The sequence below is a fragment of the Apodemus sylvaticus genome, chromosome 14, assembly GCF_947179515.1.
Source record: "Apodemus sylvaticus chromosome 14, mApoSyl1.1, whole genome shotgun sequence".
Classification (NCBI taxonomy): Eukaryota; Metazoa; Chordata; class Mammalia; order Rodentia; family Muridae; genus Apodemus; species Apodemus sylvaticus.
In genome coordinates this window covers 42,149,312-42,164,255 of record NC_067485.1, presented here as the reverse complement: position 1 = coordinate 42,164,255, position 14,944 = coordinate 42,149,312, and the positions used below count along the sequence as shown (strand labels likewise).

Below are 14,944 nucleotides of genomic sequence, written 5' to 3'. Positions count from 1 at the left end.
TGGCCACATCTAGGTAGGCATGTTGCAGGCAGAGCTGAGTTCTACATCTTTATCTGAAGGCTGCTAGTGGAAGACTGACTTCCGGGCAGCTAGGATGCGAGAGTCTTATAACCCACACCCACAGTGACACACCTACTGCAACAGGACCACACCTTCTCATTGTGCTACTCCCTTGGCCAAGCACATGTAAACCATCACAGAGGGATATAAAAAGGACTGGGCAGACAGTGGCTGGGGCTGAACTTGGCTTGCTTATAGAGCTAGCTATTCAACATTTATTGGCCTCACAGAGGCAGTCATGAACTGGTGTTCCTGTTAACCCTGGTCCCTCCTGTTGACTAGTGCCAAGGCTGAGCCCTGGCTGTCTCTGCTAGATCATGCCATTGTTGCTGCCATCTTGACTCTACCAAATTAGACTACTGATATATCCAAAAAGTGTTTACAAGTAGATTAATCTGTCACTGTTAACCTATAAACTGAACTGCCAATTTCCAGACAACACAGACTATAGAATTTTCAAAAAAAAAAAACAAAAACAAAAAAAACCCACCTTTCTAAGCAGTCCACTTCCCCCAATCCTTTCTTTTCCACAACCTCTGGTGGGCGATGGACTAAGAAAAAGGTTTAAACATTTAAGAACCATCATTAAAAATAAGGTTTAAGGGCTGGAGAGATGGCTCAGCGGTTAAGAGCACTGACTGTCCTTCCAAAGGTTCTGAGTTCAATTCCCAGCAACCACATGGTGGCTCACAACCATCTGTAATGGGATCTGATGCCACCTTCTGGTGTGTCTGAAGACAGTGACAGTATACCCATATACATGAAATAAATAAATCTTAAACAAAAAAAGGCTGGTCCTCATTTGAAAAAAAAAATAAAGTTTAAAAAATTAAAGTTACAAATCTCTCTGGGAGGAGAAATAGATCTGCAGGTGGGTTGGAGGCAAATAGGAATGAGAACAGGAGGGATCAATCGGGTGGGGCTGGGGTGGAGGGAGAGTGCCAAGAGAGACTGCTGGAATTAGGGACATTCAGGATTCTGATACAGAACCTAGTGCAGTAGAAACCTCCTGGAGTCTGTGAGGGTGACCCTAGAGAGGGTTCCTAGTCATAAAGGATATGGAGTCTGAACTGGCTTATAGAATTTGTTTTGTAGCCAGGCAAAGCTTCCAGTGGTAGAACTGGGTTGCACTGAGTTGAGTTGTTGGTCGAGGAGGTCCTGTGGAGATCTCTAAACGACTCAGACTGATGCTATGATAGAAAATTATCCTCTGATGACAATGTCTATTCAGCTTATTCAATGTAGGGAGGTAAAGGTTTGGAGCCTTCACACCTGTATTCTAGTCTCTGGTATATTCTGTAGGCTATAGAAAGAGAAACCTGTACACCAGCACAGCCACAAACCCCCCTACCTACAATCTATCATGCTTGCAAGATGTGCTGGGTAGTGGTGGCACAAAACTTGGAGTGGCCAATGTCTGATTTATCTTGAGGCCCACTCTACAAGAGTGTCCTTGCCTGACACTGCTTGGATAGTTAGAATTTGAAGACTGGATAACTCAGAGACCTAAGGTAGAACCAAACAGGAATAGTCTTTAAAAAACAAGGAATGATTCCTAATGATATCTGCTATATTCATAGATCAGTGCCTTGTCCAGTTGTCATCAGAGGTTTCCTCTGACCACCAATTGGAGCAGGTACCCATGTACAGAGATATTATGTATAAAGTTTAAATAATGGAGGTCTCCATTGTATCCCTCCCCTCAGAGATCAGGGGAACCCTATGGAAGAGGCAGAGGAAAGATTTTAGGAGTCAGAGAGATGGAGGACACTAGGAGAACATAGGCCAACAGACCAACTAAGCAGGGTTCATATGAACTCAGAGACTGCAGTGGCAAGCACAGGGTCCGCATGGGTCTGCACCAGGGCCCCTGCATATATGTATAACTATTAGGTTGCCCTAGGCTTATAACTTTTGAAAACTACTTTTAATAAGGGTTCTTAAATGCTTAAACCTCCCTTCTAGCCCGCCACCCACTGGAGGTAGTGGAAAGGTTAACAGGGCAAAGGAGGATGTGGATCTATTTAGAAATAGTTCTTTGGATCAAATCCAATCTGCATTGTCAGGATATCAGCACTTCAGTTCACAGGAATCAGCAGCAGCAGCTCAATCCCATCAAAACTCCATTCATGACCCAGAAGCAGCAATTTAATCCAGAAGACACTGCAAGTTCTGCCAATCAACCTGAGTCTGCGGAAGCAACAAGAAGCCGCTGGAACGTTGGTGGCATTTCTTTCTTTGGTGTCACATCAGGTGATGACGAGCAAAGAGGGGCAAGGCAAACCAAAGCCACTAAGCATCAGCATCAGTGAAGACCAGCGTCAGCAAAGCCCAACAATGACCAGCAAAGAGTGACAAGGTGAACCAATATCACACAGCCTCGGCCATTGTCTGTCGGGTTCTACATAAACCCTTTCCAAACATCAGGTGTTCTCTCGTGTCCGCTCTAGCAAAACACCACATGCCCCTTTTCTAGGCTGCTTCCAGAAAAACACCATGTGTTTGTTCTCAGTAAAACATCCTCTCCTAAGACAGTTTCCAGAAAAACTGTCATGTTTTGCATCGCATGTGACACAACCAAGTCTCCAAAGAAATTAGAAATTTCCACTTCAGGTTGGTATTTTGTGAGACTCCTAGTAACAGACGTGGGTATCTTTCTGATTCTTTTGTCTGTTCTTGAGCCTTTTCTACGGGGCCTTGTCCAGCCTTGTCTTATTCTGTCCTGCTTGGCTAGTTTCTTTTGGAAGCCTGCTCTTACTGAAAACGCAGGGGATGGATCTGCTGGGGAAGGAAGGTGGAGGAAGAGCTAGGAGTGGAGATGCATTGTATGAGAGAAGAATCTATTTTCAATAAAAATAAATAAATGCTTTCAGCACAGGTGCAATGGCTCACAGGTAAAGGTACCTGCCCCCAAATCTCTGAGCAGAGGTCAATCTCTGGAATCATAGTTGAAGAGAACCAACTCCCATGAATTTTTCTCTGACCTCTACACATGTCTAAGGGCACATGCAGGTGACCCATACACAAATGAATACACACACACATATACTCCTCTTGCACGTATGTTTGTGCATGACAGCCTGATGTCTTTGGAAACAGTGGCTCCCTGGAATTAGAGTTACAGGCATTTAGGAGCCACTAGGTGAATGCTGGGAAATGAATCCTCTCCAAGAGCAGTGAGTGCTCTTAACCACAGGATCATCTCTCCAGCTCAAACTATAAAAAAAAAAGAAAAGTTTCAAAGTGTTTAACTGTTACACTCTTGTAGAGCCTTCAAGCTCTCCTGGCCTCTCTCTAGCGTCAGCCAGCACGAACCCCATCACCTTACTAACCATCATGCTGCAGGCTGACTCTCTGCCGCCATGCTGGACGCCACGCCCCATCCTGAGCTCCTTCACCCTGCCTCCAGGTCAACCCTGCTGCTGTTCTTAGCTGGGTGCCATCCCTCCACAGGGGTCACAGGTGATAAATCGGTGGACTTTGAGGGTCACTGGATGATATGCTGCTACGACCCACACTGCGTGAGTGGATGAGCATGCTGCCGTGTGGCTCCCACGGGTGGGGATACATCAGTGCTCTGGGCGCTGGACAAGCGCTCCGCTGCCTTACTTCCCCAGACCAATATGGGCTTCATTTTTTTAAGCACTTACTTTTTTCCTAGTAGTAATACTAAGTAAGACAGGCTTTACCTCGATGTTGGAGGTAGGAAAATTAAAGTTCTATAAGGAAATGCACCTAAAATAATCATTTAAAGGTCAGTATTAGGGCTGGGAACATTGCTCAGGAGGTAGCCTGGCAACCCTTCCCTGGGACCCAGGTGGAAGAATGATTCCCACATGCTGTCCTCTGGCCACCACACATTCACACACACTTAGGGTAATAAAGGTAAAGGTGGCCAGCGCTCTGCTGCCAACTCCCAGAACCATCCCTCCACGCTGTCAGAGTATACACCACCCCTGGGGGTGCACGCTGTCGGAACAGTATCACTCCTCTGAGTCACATGACTGTATCTATTTGCAGACTGCTTACCACGTTGTTTCTGAAAACTATCCCTCTCACCCATTACCTAATCATTTGAACATTCAAAACTATTATGATCATATCAGTTAGGTAACCTCTACATGACTAGTCAAATTAACAGGGAAGCTTTAGAAAAGTAGATGTGTCACATTACCAAGTAAAATTTGCAAGCATGAAAATCAATAGTGCTCACAGAGATCCTGAGGTTAGATCAACAGATATTCAGCCACCCAGCCCAGACGGAGAGTATTAAGTTCATTTCCCATTTCTATAACAGCAAAACAAGAAAATACTATAGAAACAGACACACTTAATTCTCTAAGACATACAATGTTCAGTAGGAAATTGAAGTTTATTTAATATATACAATTCATAGCTGACGCTGACAAAAATGAAAATGCTATTTACATAAAACAGGTTAAAAATACACACTATCTGTATTTTAACGTAGTAACAGCCCCAGGATTCAAACCTGGATTCCAACACTTGCACCAAGTAGTTAATTTACCAAGAGCTATACCAAAGCGCAACGCTGGCAGCACCTCCCACCTCATGTGCACGGCTTGGCATCCGTGGAGGAAGACACAGTCTCTTCAGCACACGTTCCAGCTCCTGAGTCCTCCAGTTCTGACTCAACAGTTTCTTCTTCAGAATTAAATTCCTGACTATCCGGTGATTCAAAGTTATCCAGAGGTTCATTACTCAGCCTCTTTTAAGGAATAAACCAATAATTTATTGTCAAGACCTCAAAACTGAAATCTACTACTAATTATACTGATACAGCAACCTGTCAACGTTATTTACTTACATTAAGTACATCACAGTCTATAAACAGCTATATTATATCTCAGCAGAATTCACAGTAATTTGCTAGTTCTTTCAAAGCACTGAGCTCCTCCCAAAACACAACTTTAGATGGCACTTCCTGGGAACCCACAGAACTGTGTGTTCTTAATTCCATTCTAGCCAGGAACTATATTTTTAAAGCCACAGAGAGGGCTAGTTCAGTACTTCAAAGACTCATGGCAGGGCTGGAGTGATGAGTGAGTGATTAGAGCATGCAGCACCCACTAGAGGACCAGTTTTCCCAGCAACCACACCAGGTGTCTGTAACCCTAGCTCCAGGCTAGACTCCTTGCACACACTTACACATAATTAAAAGCGGTTAAAAACAAACAAACATTATCATGATTCTAAAATATTAAGGAAGAAATTTAATGTGAGATGGTTTGACTTGAAAAGCTTTATTCCAGGGGCTGGAGAGATGGCTCAGCAGTTAAGAGCACTGACTGCTCTTCCAGAGGTCCTGAGTTCAATTCCCAGCAACCACATGGTGGCTCACAACCATCTGTAATGGGATCTGATGCCCTCTTCTGGTGTGTCTGAAGACAGCTACAGTGTACTCACATACCAAAAAAGAAAAAAAGAAAAGCTTTATTCTTAGGGGGGGGGGGGGCACACGCCTGTAATCCTAGCACTCTGGGAGGCAGAGACAAGCAAATTTCTGAGTTTGAGGTTGAGGCCAGCCTGGTCTACAGAGTGAGTTCCAGGACAGCCAGGGCTACAGAGAAACCCTATCTCAAAAAAACCAAATCCAACAAAACAAGAAAGAAAGAAAAGCTTTATTCCCGCTGGGCTGTGGTGGCGCACGCCTTTAATCCCAGCACTTGGCAGGCAGAGGCAGGAGGATTTCTGAGTTCGAGGCCAGCCTGGTCTACAGAGTGAGTTCCAGGACAGCCAGGGCTACAGAGAAACCCTGTCTTGAAAAACCAAAACCAAAATCAAAACCAAAAAAAAAAAAAAAAGCTTTATTCCCATTGCTAAGATGGATTTGCTTTGCACATACAACACTGAAAGTGTGGATCAAGCCAAGCCTGGTAAAGTCACAGAAATCAGGCTGATTCTGAGAATCATATTAGCTGCTTCCCAAATTTAAAGTCAGATAAAGCCACAAAGCTTATTTATTTTATAAATGATAGCTGATATTCATGCTTATAAAAAAAATAAAACCTAGAAACATGTCAATTGTGCAGTAGAGTAACTTTTCCTATCTTTTTCACATGTGGGCATTTCACTCCCATTTTACAGTAAGGAAAATGAAACCCTGACAGGATAAATCCTATATCCAAACCTCAGTGGTGCTGGGAATGACCACACAGGGCTGGACACTCACTGATCACACATGGTCAATGACTGACCCGTGAATATGGGATAACCTACCTCGATTACCTCTGCCATGTACTGCACGTGTTCAGCTACTTCTGCCAAGTCTTTATTCTCCTTTTTCAGGCGGGCAATTTCACTGTCCTTTTGTTCAATTTCTTTATGAAGCTGTGTAAGAAGAACAGAGTTTCAGTATTCCACACAACTGCTCTCATCTTGAGCACCCTCTCATGCACTAACACAGCAGGACTCAGTTTACCCACACAGCCAAACACAGTCAGAGCAGCGTTCAGCTTGTCTACTGCAGCCTTACTATGCTGGTGGGAAGGACCACGGCCAGACCCTTAGGTGGGATGACACATGCTTACTTTCTCATTCTCTTTAAGTGCTTCATAGAGAGCTTTCCTCCGTTGTTCTGCCACTTCTTTCCAATACTGAGAAGATGGGTTTTCTGAAGGAAAAAAAAAATTAGTGTTTTATATAACTTTAAAAATCAGTGCTATACACCTGGCTGTGGCAGAGTATAGACTGAAAACAAGCCCTTGTTTCAAAAAAACAAAACAAAAACAAAAACAAAAAACAAAAACAAAACCTAGCTGGGTGTGGTGGCACACACCTTTAGTTCCAGGGAGGAAGAAGCCTCTGCGAGTTTGAGGCCAGCCTGGTCTAGAGTTCCAACAGTCAGGGCTACACAGAGAAACACTGTCTCAAAAAAATAAAAACAAAAACAACCCTACTGCTATAAAAAAAAAAAAATACAGTGATTTATTTTTATTGAAAAACCCCAATCTAATTTTTATTTTCTCACAATGTAATCAAAACTTTCAATCCTTGAACTGCAACAGAAGAAAAATAAGTACATTGCTTAATACTTTATAAGATCTGTTTTGTGCTTATGCATTTTTATTTAACCTTTAAGAGGACTCTGCCACCACTGAGCTACACTCAGCCCAAATATGTTTAAAAAGTCTAGACTCGTTAATATGCATATAATTCTTAATTTTGAATTTGTTTCAAGCTCACCGTCTGTGGCAAGAATCCTGCATACAAACAGTGTATCCTCAGTGGGCCATGAGGAAGCACACGGCACTGTTACATATATGCACTGTTACATATATGCAATGTTACATATATGCACTGTTACATATATGCACTGTATCCTCAGTGGGCCACGAGGAAGCACACGGCACTGTTACAAAGCTGAATATAACATGTCATCAAGTTGATTAAGATGCCATACACCAAATTACTGCCTGGGAAAGACTGCTTTCCTTAGTAATCAGTAAGACATCTAGGGAGAGATTGTTAATCTGTTCCCAGCCAATTTTAACACTACTGTGATTCTTGCCTAAATCTTCTGTAACCCACCACAACAGTTAGACTTTGAAACGAATTCTCCCTATTCAGTTTTTTCTTATTATCATCACAGATTCCTATGTTCCTTCCCATTCAATGTACCAAGAGTAATTCTGTTTGTACTGTGAGACATGAATCCCAGGTTGGCCGAGAATGGCCGTGAGGTGGCCCTGCCTTCACCTGGGAAGAACATGCATTACAGTGTGCGACTTTGATGGTGCTCACTCTGATGGTGAAGCTTTCACACATTTAATGAATGTGAATCTCTTCAAATAGTCTGTTCCTTAAACATGTCCCCCATTTCACCTGATGCTGACATAAGAAACTCGGGGATTAGCCGGGCGGTGGTGGCACACGCCAGTAATCCCAACATTCTGGAAGGCAGAGGCAGGCAGATTTCTGAGTTCGAGGCCAGCCTGGTCTACAGAGTGAGTTCCAGGACAGCCAAGGCTACACAGAGAAACCCTGTCTGAGGGGGTGGGGGTGGGGAAGAAGGAAGTGGGGGTGGGGTGTGTATTCCTCATTTACCTTCACTCCTTTCCCTCAGTGATGTTACCCCTGGTCCCATTACTTAGTGTTCTCTTGGAATATTCAAATCCATTCTTCATTAACACTTTTCTGAAAAGTCCATTTCTGGGTCTTAAAGATCCCAATGCAATTTACTAAGATGCCAAATCAGACACTGTCCTGTTCTTTAATATTTCACCCATACTGTGGTCTTGCCAAACAAATGGTCCCATGAGTCCAAATTTAGAGTATTTTCATATTTACAACACAAAATTTTAAGTTATCAAATACTACACCAATATCCACCAAATACATACCTTCATCATAACTAAACCTTTCCAGACAAGGCCATGTTCTTTTTGCATACCTTTAATCATAAGATCAAATGCTTCCTGGGTGAGGTCTCCAACATCGTTATTTTCATTAGCTTCTGGCCCACCGCTTGAAGTCTTAGATGTTAACTGGTCATCCCAAAGCTTCCTTTTAGACAAGCCTTTTGGCAACTGTGATAAAAACACATACTTACTTAGATTTGATGAAAGAAAGCTACCTTATTTATGTAGTTAAGAATCCTTTTGTTCTTTTCAAAGTTATACAATCCAAAACGACCAAAACAGGGCTGGTGAGTTAGCTCGCCAGGTAACAGTACTTGCAGCAAAGAGAGACAAACAACCTGAATTCGATCCGGGGGCCCCACACAATGAACGAGGCAGAGTCCTGAAAGCCCCTCGGACTCTAGCTGTGGATATGGACCTTGTAGATTTTAAAGCCAGCACTCTCGCACACCCCCCCCCCCACGTGAGTATGTGCAGATACAAAATAGCTGTCATTTTTAGATTTTATTGTAATTACATTTTCATATCTGTGTGTGAATTTATACATTTGCATCCAGTTCGTGGTCAGAAAAGGCTGTCCCGTCCCTTTAAGGAAGAGCGACAGGTAGTTGTGAGTTGCCTGCATGGGTGCTGGGAACCCAGCTCCTCTGGAAGACTCGTATCCTCCCAGAGCTACCACTTCAGCCCATAAATGTATAGCATTATCTTAGGACTTATATTTGCAACAACTATTTTGGTTAGAACTGAACTACAGCTTAGCTACAATAAAGACAAGAGCAGTTTTTAAGGAAGTCTGGGAAATGTCTAATGCTAACTGGCCATCCACTGCCCGAGTCCTGGTCCTGGCCGCGTACCTCATTTTCTCTGCCAACAAGAGATCCAGCTGCAGAAGGCTGGATCATCTTCAGCGTTCTCCTTGGGACAGGACTGCTCTGAAAGTAACGATGAGTCATTCTGGTTACTGTTGACTATTTTCTGGGTTTTTATATAGTCTTATTAGAATTTGAAACAACAACAACAACAACAAATCACTAAGAACACAAGATTTTGCCTGCTATGTATATAATCTTACAATGCTCTATCCAAATAAGATTGGCTTAATCAACCAGCAGACTTATCTCCCAAAATTATAATAAAGTTTGAAGAAATCGCTAACCATCAAACCAGATATACATAACTTTTCTCATTTTGATATATATTTTTACTGTACTCACAGTCAATTTATCTTAGTTAAAACAAACGTAACACAGGTGGTGGTGGCAGCACTCGCATTTAATCCCAGCACTTGGGAGGCAGAGGCAGGCAGATTTCTGAGTTTGAGGTCAGCCTGGTCTACAGAGTGAGTTCCAGGACAGCCAGGGCTATACAGAGAAACCCTGTCTCGAAAAAAACCAAAAACCAAAAAACAAACAAACAAAACTCTCACAGGTAACATATTATCTATGGTGGCATTGATAGTTCAAACACCATATGACAAATTCACACACACAAAAAGGGAATCTTAGCTGATGAAGTGCTCTCCTCACAATGCACAATGGCCTATAGACAAGGGGTGGGATTTCTTGATTGTCGATGTGAAGGGCTCAGCAGTTGCCAATGCTATCCCTGAGGTTAGGAGTTAGAGGTGAGGGGTTAGGGGAGAAGCCAGAAAGTAAGGAGCACTCCTGAATGGCCTATGCTTCAGTTTCTGCCCTGAGTTCCTGTTCGGCCCTCTCTGAGTGTTAGAGCTGGAAACTGAAATAAAACTCTTTCCTTCGGTTTGTTTTTGGCCATGGTGGATTTGTTGTTTTGTTTTTTCTGAGACAGGGTTTCTCTGTGTAGTTGTGGCTATCCAGGAACTCACTCTGCAGAACAGGTTGGCCTCCAATTCACAGTTCCACCTAGATCTGCCTCCCAACTGCTGCAATTAAAGGCACGTACCATCACCATCAGGTCATGGTGCCTTATCACAGCAACAGAAACCCTAATGCATGCGCGCGCGCGCGCGCGCACACACACGCGCACACACACACACACACACACACACACACACACGTAGAGATCAGAGAACTTATAAAAGTCAGTTTCCATAAATAAATAAATAAATAAGCGAGCGATAAGAGATGTCTCAGAGATTAAGAGCACTGTCTGCTCTTCCAGAGGTCCTGAGTTCAATTCCCAGCAACCACATGGTGCCTCACAACCATCTGTAATGAGATCTGATGCCCTCTTTTGCCCTGCAGGATACATGCAGGCAGTTTTTAAAGATTTATTATATATAATAGTAAATAAATAATAATAGATAAGTTTATTATATATAATAAATAAATCTTTAAATACTTCATTAATTCATTTATTGAAGACAGGTCTTTCTATCTAGCCCTGACTATACAGGAACTCACTATGTAGACCAGGCTGGCCTTGAACTCACAGAGATACACTTGCTTCTACCTTTCAAGTGCTGGGACTAAAGGTGTGCATCGCCATGCCTGGCACCAGGAATGTAACTTCAGTCATGCATTGTAGGCAGAGCAAATGCATGTGTAACAGCGGCAGCCCCTCAGCTACCACCTGACAGCAGAAGCAGTCTGCTATAAGTCCCTTCATTAATGGGCACTAATGTTCATTAGAACATTGATAAAATGTCTATGCTTTAGGCATATTAAAATACTCTGGTCCAGACTGGTAGCACAAACCTGCAATCCCAGCACTGGGTAGGCTAGAGGCAGGTGGAGCTCTCTTCACTTAGGACAGCCACAAGGCGACACAGTGAGTGCTACACTAACCAGGGCCACTTGCTGGGAACCTATATCAAAAAATAAACAGCAGGAATAAAAACAAGCCATTCTTGGTGGCATACACCTTTAATCCTGGCACTTGGAAGGCAGAGGTGGGCGAATTTCTATGAATAGCAGGATAAGCAAGGCTATTGAGAAGCCCTGGCCTCAAAACAAACCCCTCCAAAATAGCCCTCTAAAATGCCCAAGCTGTTAGTCTAAAAACAAAAAGTTGCCTTCTTTATAATATGTAAATAGCCCCCATATAGTTCCTGATTTGAAAGTTTTATTTGGGAGAAAAAAAAAAACCATTAGTTATCCTGCCACCATGGGATAGCAAACAGTGGTAAATACTCAAAGAGAGTTAGCAAGAACATGATACCACACCAGCGTGAGAAAGTTACTGTACTTCACACGACCAAGTTCACCTTTCCCACGGTAAGGTCTCCACTGTTGATTATTATCGCACTATATAACTGAGGGACACATGCCAGCTACCACGAGAACAAATATTATAACAGCATTTCAGATATAATGCAGATTACAGATTAATCAAGTCTCCAAACAGAAGAAAAGAAAACTCAACGTTGGACGTTGATAATGGTCCAAGAAGCCAACTCAGCCACTGTCACACTCACATTTGCACACACCACTTGCAAGATTTCCACTTTGCAGATGGAAGCTTTCTAAAAGATAGCCCTCGGAATGTATACTATTATATTCTTTTCTTAAACGCAGTGCGTTAGAATAGCAGACCTCTAGACTCCAAGTTTCACTCATATATTTAAATCTTAACCTTTTCAGAAAACAAACAATCCAATATTCTGCAAACCCTCTTCCTAAAAATATATACAAGTGTGTACTGGTCACTCTGGCGCTTGAGGAAATCATTTCAGCCCCAGGGTTTTAGGGCCAGCCTGGGCAACACAAAACTTCACCTCTTAATTAAAACAAACAAATACAAGCACATTTAAGTGGCTCCATTACGTACCTTCACGTTCTCTTGGACTCCTTCCTGTTTCTGCTTCATACTGAGATTCATTTTTCAGCTGGCAAAGCACAAAGGAAAAGGGTGATTTAAATATGATTTATATCCGAAGGTGGAATCTAGATTTTTTTTTTTAGAAAATCATTCGTGCCACAAAAATCTTACTACTTTATGGTAGAACCACTATCTGTTACAATGGCACCGTGTCCTGTACAAACTACAGAGATCTCAAAAACATCTGAGAAAGGGGCACTAGGAAAAGCAAAACAGGCACTTGGGCACATTCAGATCCCCCCTAACGAACAGCATCGTGCACATGATTGCAATCCTGCAATCAGCCTAGGCTACACAGCCAAGATCCTGTCTCAAAAAAAAAAAGATCTTTTGGCCCCAACCAAGATGTAGCTAGCTCAGTGAGTACAGTGCACAGCTAGCAAGGACAAAGACTCAGCTCAGTTCCTGGTACTGCATAACCAGACACATTGGCCCAAGTCCATAATATCAGCAGCTGGGCAGCAGGAGAAACAGAATTCAAGGGTATCGTCAGCTACATAGCAAACTCAAGACCAAGCTAGCTGTATTTAACAGGAGGCTGGGGGTAAACAGTGCTTAAACTGTACTCCCCCACCTCTTATTTACATGTAATTAAAAATTTACATTGTGCCGGGCAGGGGTGGTGCACGCCTTTAATCCCAACACTTGGGAGGCAGAGGCCAGTCTGGTCTACAGAGTGAGTTCCAGGGCAGCCAGGGCTACACCGAGAAACCCGTCTCGGAAAAAAAAAATTTACATTGTGCTCTAGCACTCACACATGTATGCAAACATAAACAACTTACAGCCCAGTCAGAGTGGTGTTCTGATATTTCCTATTCTGTTTCAAGCTAATAAAACCTGATTAGAAACCTATTCGCAGGAACCTACAGGAATCTTTTGAAATGGCGAAGTAGACAAAGCTGACCTTGAACTCCTGTACCTCCTGCCTCAACCCCCTGGGTGCAGGAGACTGAGCACGATCACCAGGCCCAGATTTGGATAATGCAGGCCGTGGCCCCAGACCCTGCAATCATTGGGTCATGAGCACAGACAGGGTCGGAGAACCTACTATCACCCACAGCGGCACCGTCGGGATTGGCAGACGCAGAACTCAATGCCCTTGTCCCAGGAGCAGCGTTTGCTGCTGTTGGTGCGCAGGCCGAAGGATCTACACCCAGTTCAATCCCTAGCCATGCCATCCACAACTCCGCAGCAAAGTTCCCCGGGCGCGCCAGCCCCGCCCAACGCGGCGCGCGCCAGCCAATAAGAAGAGCGAACACCAGAGCGCGCCAAAACCGACCCCGCCAATGGCGCAGTCCCTCGTCTCAGTTCGCCCAGCTTTGCCTTGCGGTCCGACCGAATCTCGGGTCCCTTCAAGTCCCCAGACTCGGGTCCCTTCAAATCGTCGCCTCCACGGGCCGGCTCCCCAAGGCTTAGAAGCGGGCCTGGCTTCGGGCAGCCGGGAGACACCGCTCCGGAGTTGCTCTCGCCCCGCCCCGACCCCCGCGCCCTCGGACTCACAGACAGCACTGATCAGTTCCCGGCGAGCCTGAGAGCCGTGCAAGGCCGCGGCACCACACCGGACCCAACGGCGCCAGAACGACCCGAACCCGCAGACTAGCCCGCCGCCGGTCGCTGACGCACTGAGAGGCGGGGCCTCGGCATTCAGCCAATCGCCTCTGGCCGCCGCCCACCGCGCCCGAGGCTTCCGTGCGCTTGCGTCGCGCCGTACGTGCAGTTTCTGCAAGAGGTCACTAGGGTTCCTCTAAGCTTAGCTTACAGCTCTGTGCCCTCTGACCTTGCCTTTTGACCCTCAGCTTCCGGCTCAAAGTTTCTGTATTCTGCCGGCGAGGACAAAAGCGGCAAACATGAGAATATACATACATTTTTCCCAAGGTATTTCATATTTGTGTATGTTAGGGTTTTTGGGGGGTTTTTTTTTTGGTTTTTTTTTTTTTTTTCTCTCGAGACAGGGTTTCTCTGTGTAGCCCTGGCTGTCCTGGAACTCACTCTGTAGACCAGACTGGCCTCGAACTTAGAAATCCGCCTGCCTCTGCCTCCCAAATGCTGGGATTAAAGGAGTGCGCCACCACCGCCGGCATATGTTTAGTTTTTATTATAAATACATGCAAGCATGCATACCGAGACCCATGTACAGGTGAACACACACTAAAGGAAGTAAATAAACAGACGAAACGTGATGAACAGGACACAAAGTCACACCGTCTCGGGACCAGGAACAGCAAGGGCCCACTTCAAGCTAACAAAAAAAGTCGAAGCTGAGGAAATTTTAACTCTGTACTTAAGACAGATGAATTTTACTGTATTTGAACTAGACCTCAACTGACTGGCAAGACGGCTCATTGGTTGAGAACACTCGTTCTTGCACGGGGCCTGGGTTTGGTTCCAAGCACCCACAGGGTGGCTCACCAACCAGCCATAGCTCTACTTCCAGGGGATCTGAAGCCCTCCATGGACACCAACGTGAATATGCATCACACAGACCACACACTCATAAGCATTAACTTTGAAAACAAAGGAAGGTTGTAATACAGGAAGTCTCTAGAAAGGACTTCCTGGATGACCGTGTGTGTGTGTGTGTGTGTGTGTGTGTGTGTGTGTTTAAGATCCTAAGTTTAAAGCTAGCCAGGCTGCATAGACAGAATGCAGTAGGGCTGCTAACACGCTGGCCTGCCTCATCAGTCAATAAGAATTTAGATGGAAAC

The 14,944-nt window shown here is 44.3% G+C and overlaps 1 protein-coding gene across 4 annotated transcripts; it reads right to left on the bottom strand.

The window, feature by feature from the left end:
* Positions 1 to 4,413: 4,413 nt before the first annotated feature.
* Positions 4,414 to 13,873, bottom strand: Gmnn (geminin DNA replication inhibitor). 4 transcript variants are annotated; one of them, XM_052157237.1, is made up of 7 exons: positions 13,740 to 13,873; positions 12,189 to 12,246; positions 9,257 to 9,373; positions 8,474 to 8,609; positions 6,612 to 6,694; positions 6,301 to 6,411; positions 4,414 to 4,789 (listed from the first exon to the last, which is right to left on the bottom strand). In XM_052157237.1, the coding sequence occupies exons 2-7, from the start codon at positions 12,237 to 12,239 to the stop codon at positions 4,631 to 4,633; spliced, it is 657 nt and encodes a 218-aa protein (XP_052013197.1). In that variant the 5' UTR covers positions 12,240 to 12,246; positions 13,740 to 13,873; the 3' UTR covers positions 4,414 to 4,630. The 4 variants fall into 4 exon arrangements, with proteins under 4 accessions (XP_052013197.1, XP_052013201.1, XP_052013198.1 ...); XM_052157241.1 differs by having other exon boundaries at positions 9,296 to 9,373; positions 13,740 to 13,872; XM_052157238.1 differs by lacking the exon at positions 13,740 to 13,873 and adding an exon at positions 13,298 to 13,387.
* Positions 13,874 to 14,944: the final 1,071 nt, after the last annotated feature.

Coding starts and splice junctions, on each gene's coding strand:
- Gmnn (XM_052157237.1), bottom strand. CDS start 12,239: ATGAATCTCAGTATGAAGCAGAAACAGGAAGGAGTCCAAGAGAACGTG. Junction 6,695..8,473: donor ATTTGATCTTATGATTAAAG/GTATGCAAAAAG, acceptor TTTTTCCTTCAG/AAAACCCATCTTCTCAGTAT. Junction 4,790..6,300: donor ACATGGCAGAGGTAATCGAG/GTAGGTTATCCC, acceptor ATTCCTTAAAAG/AGGCTGAGTAATGAACCTCT.